A 3264-nucleotide genomic window follows, 5' to 3' on the forward strand; every position below is an offset into this window, starting at 1 on the left:
AGCTGATCTGTCCTGCCCAGGCTTAACCATTAGACTGATGTGTTGCTTTTGGCAAACGCAGTCTTGAAGGTTTGCATGAATCCAGTGGAAGGAGATTCGGTTTAACTTCTAGCAAAATCTAAAACAAAATGGACTTTCCCAAGCATTTGCCCCTAACCTCATGTCTTCTGAATGGAGTGCTCCAAGCCGACTGAAGGCCTGTCCACAGCCTGTGGGGTAGACTCCACCTGGTCCTGGATACAGGGGCAACGACAAACACTGTGTTCTCCCCCCTTGCTTAGTCCACAGCGCCATGACAACCTGCCCAGTCTTGCGGAGGGAAAAATTGTTTCAGTCCGGAGTCCACGCCTACAGAATCCCAGCTCTGCTGTATGTGCCTTGGCATAAGACCCTGCTAGCCTTTGCAGAACAGCGACTGAGCAAGAAGGACGAGCACGCAGATGTGCTTGTAATTCGCCAAGGAAGCTACAATGTGGCCACCAGCCAAGTCCAGGTTAGACAGAGTGGGCCCCCAGCCATTCTATGATGATGATTCCATGTATACTCTTTGCTGGGATGTGGAGTGGAACTAGGGCTAGATCTCATAGGACACAAGGGAGATTCCATTCCTTAGTGGCCAAAGTCTGGGGCAGATCTAGGAAAGACACACAGAAGCTCAGGAGGGACCAGAAAAGAATTCAAAAGTGGAGTGCTGGGAAGGAGCCCCAGTGACCACTCATCTGGCTATCCTGCTGGAAGTGTTACCTCCTCCATTGTGTGATTGGCCGTGAGTCTCGGCAGCCTTGAGAATCTGAGGGAGAAAGTATATTATCACAAAACTGAGGTGCGGGGATGGGGGGTGGGGGGGTATGGTCTTGGTGTGAGATTAGCCTGGAGCGCTAGGGGTTGAGATGACTGCTTATGTTTTGAAGTTCCAACTTGTAGACCAAGTAGCTAATAGCAATAAAGATATCCTGGACTGCCAGATGCTAGAAGTTCGTTCTTGGAATGCTAGCTACTCAAGAAGTTGAGATCTGAGGATTGTGGTTCAAAGCCAACCTATACAGGAAGGTCCGTCAGATTGGCTCAAGTAGTAAAGTGCCAGCCTTGAGTGAAAAAACTAGCAGCACCCAGGCCTTGAATTCAAGTTCCAGGACTCACTCTCTCTCTCTCTCTCTCTCTCTCTCTCTCTCTCTCTCTCTCTCTCTCTCTCTCTCTCTCTCACACACACACACACACACACACACACTCACACACGCATATGCACAGAACCTAAGATTGGCCTTCCATATCTGAAGGCCTAACGTTATTACCATGGACTCACAGTCATGGTACCTGCATGCTCGCTAGTCACAGCATTCGATGCATAACAAGTGTACACTCACGGGGATGGGCCTGGATTCAAGTTCTGGCTCCATCATTTAAGCAGAGAGCTTTGGGCAGCTCACCTACCTTATCTAGGCTTTCCTCAGGGCGAGACAGAGGATATTAGACTTCTAAGACAGTGTCAGTGTCGGAGTCCTTTGTGGAGCCCCTGATGACAAGGAAGGCAGATGGCATAATTGTGTCATGCGTGCCAGCCATAGACATTGGCAAAGCTCCATGCAGGTTCAGTGTGAGCCTCAGTCCTGTGGGGCTGCACCCTCCTAGGATGTGCTAGCCAAGCACTGTGTGTGGAGAATGAAGTGGTTACATGCTGGGGTCATTGTGGTTTCTATGAAGAGGATCCTCTCAAAAATACCCAGCTGAGCCAGGCATTGGTAGCTCATGCCTGTAATCCTAGCTTCTTGGGAAGCTGAGATCTGAAGATCATGGTTCAAAGCCAGCTGAGTTAGGAACAACTGTGAGACTCTTTCCTCCAGTTAATTACCTAAGAGTCACAAATGGCATTGTGACTCCATGTGGTCGCGCACTAGCCTTGTCCATAAAAGCCCAGGGACAGTGGCTAGGCCCTAAGGCCAAGTCCTACCAGTGAAGTGGAAAACACACAAACAACATACAGACAAACCATCATCAAACACAGCCAGATAGACTGGGCTGGTAAGAGGAAGGAACCAGGGTGAGATTGGGAGGGGATCCCACCTGAGTCATCTTTGTGTCTTGGTGGGATCAGAAGTAACAATGTTTCTGGGAAAGATGGGAGGCCCTGGAGGGCACTGAGAGGAACCCAGGCCCTGTAGCTTGGTAGGGAGTGCAGTGGTAAGTAAAGAATCCCCATCAGTGGCCTTTGAGACTGTCCCCAGGGAACATTCCTCCCCCCAAAGCCCTGGGGCGGAGCCAACTGTGTCAGGACTGTGTTCTTCCTCCCCCTCCCCTCTCCAGTGGCAGGAGCAGCGAGTGGTGGTGGAAGCCCAGCTAGAGAACCATCGGTCCATGAACCCATGCCCCTTGTACGATGAGCAGACGGGAGTCCTGTCCCTCTTCTTCATCGCCATCCCGAAGCAGGTTTCTGAGTCTGACCAGCTCCGGAGCAAGGTCAATGTCACCCGTCTGTGCCAGGTCACCAGCTCCGACCTAGGCCAAACCTGGACCCTCGTGAAGGACCTCACGGCGGCAGCCATTGGCGAAGACCATCGGAACTGGGCCACATTTGGTGTGGGTCCCGGGCACTGTGTGCAGCTGAGTGACCGGCAGCGAAGCCTGGTGGTGCCGGCCTATGCCTACCGATCCATGCAGCAGGGGCCACCCGTCCCCTTTGCCTTCTGCTTCATCAGCCATAACCATGGCTTCACGTGGGAGAGGGGCAATTTTTTGAGCGAGAAGTCTGGGGAGTGCCAGGCGGCCGAGCTTGGGTCTGGGAAGAACAGGCTGGTATATGTCAATGCGAGGAGCGCCCTGGGAGCCAGGATGCAGGCCCACAGTGAGGATTTGGGCCTCTACTTCCAGCCGGCCCAGCTGGTGAGCTCGCTCGTGGAGCCTCCCCAGGGCTGCCATGGGAGTGTGGTGAGCTTCCCCACGCTCAGAACAGGCCTGGACTCCTGGGACAAGTGGCTACTCTACACCCACCCCACAGATGCCCAGCTCAGGACCAACCTGGGGGTGTACCTCAACACACAGCCCCCAGATGTCACAACCTGGTCGCCCCCCACCCTTCTGGCCACTGGCAGGTGTGCCTACTCTGATCTGCAGTGCATGGGGCCCGGCCCGGATGGGTCTCCGCTTTTTGGGTGTCTGTATGAGGCAAATGATTACAATGAGATTGTTTTCCTCATGTTTACCCTCAGACAGGCTTTCCCAACTGTGTTTGAAGCGCAGTGAGCCAGCCCTCCCTCCCTTCCCCCTGTC

General features: G+C 53.4%; 1 protein-coding gene across 1 annotated transcript; it reads left to right on the forward strand.

The window, feature by feature from the left end:
• Positions 1-292: 292 nt before the first annotated feature.
• Positions 293-3264, forward strand: Neu2 (neuraminidase 2). The gene is made up of 2 exons (XM_090354419.1): positions 293-493; positions 2302-3264. The coding sequence occupies exons 1-2, from the start codon at positions 293-295 to the stop codon at positions 3235-3237; spliced, it is 1137 nt and encodes a 378-aa protein (XP_090210545.1). The 3' UTR covers positions 3238-3264.

Source organism: Megascapheus bottae, chromosome 21, assembly GCF_031878675.1.
Source record: "Megascapheus bottae isolate mThoBot1 chromosome 21, mThoBot2.hap1, whole genome shotgun sequence".
In the NCBI taxonomy this organism is placed as follows: domain Eukaryota; kingdom Metazoa; phylum Chordata; class Mammalia; order Rodentia; family Geomyidae; genus Megascapheus; species Megascapheus bottae.

What these genes read in the sequence shown, in the direction of transcription:
- Neu2 (XM_090354419.1), top strand. Translation starts at nt 293, where the DNA reads ATGACAACCTGCCCAGTCTTGCGGAGGGAAAAATTGTTTCAGTCCGGA. An exon ending in TGGCCACCAGCCAAGTCCAG is followed by an intron (nt 494 to 2,301) that starts GTTAGACAGAGT and finishes TCCCCTCTCCAG; the next exon opens with TGGCAGGAGCAGCGAGTGGT.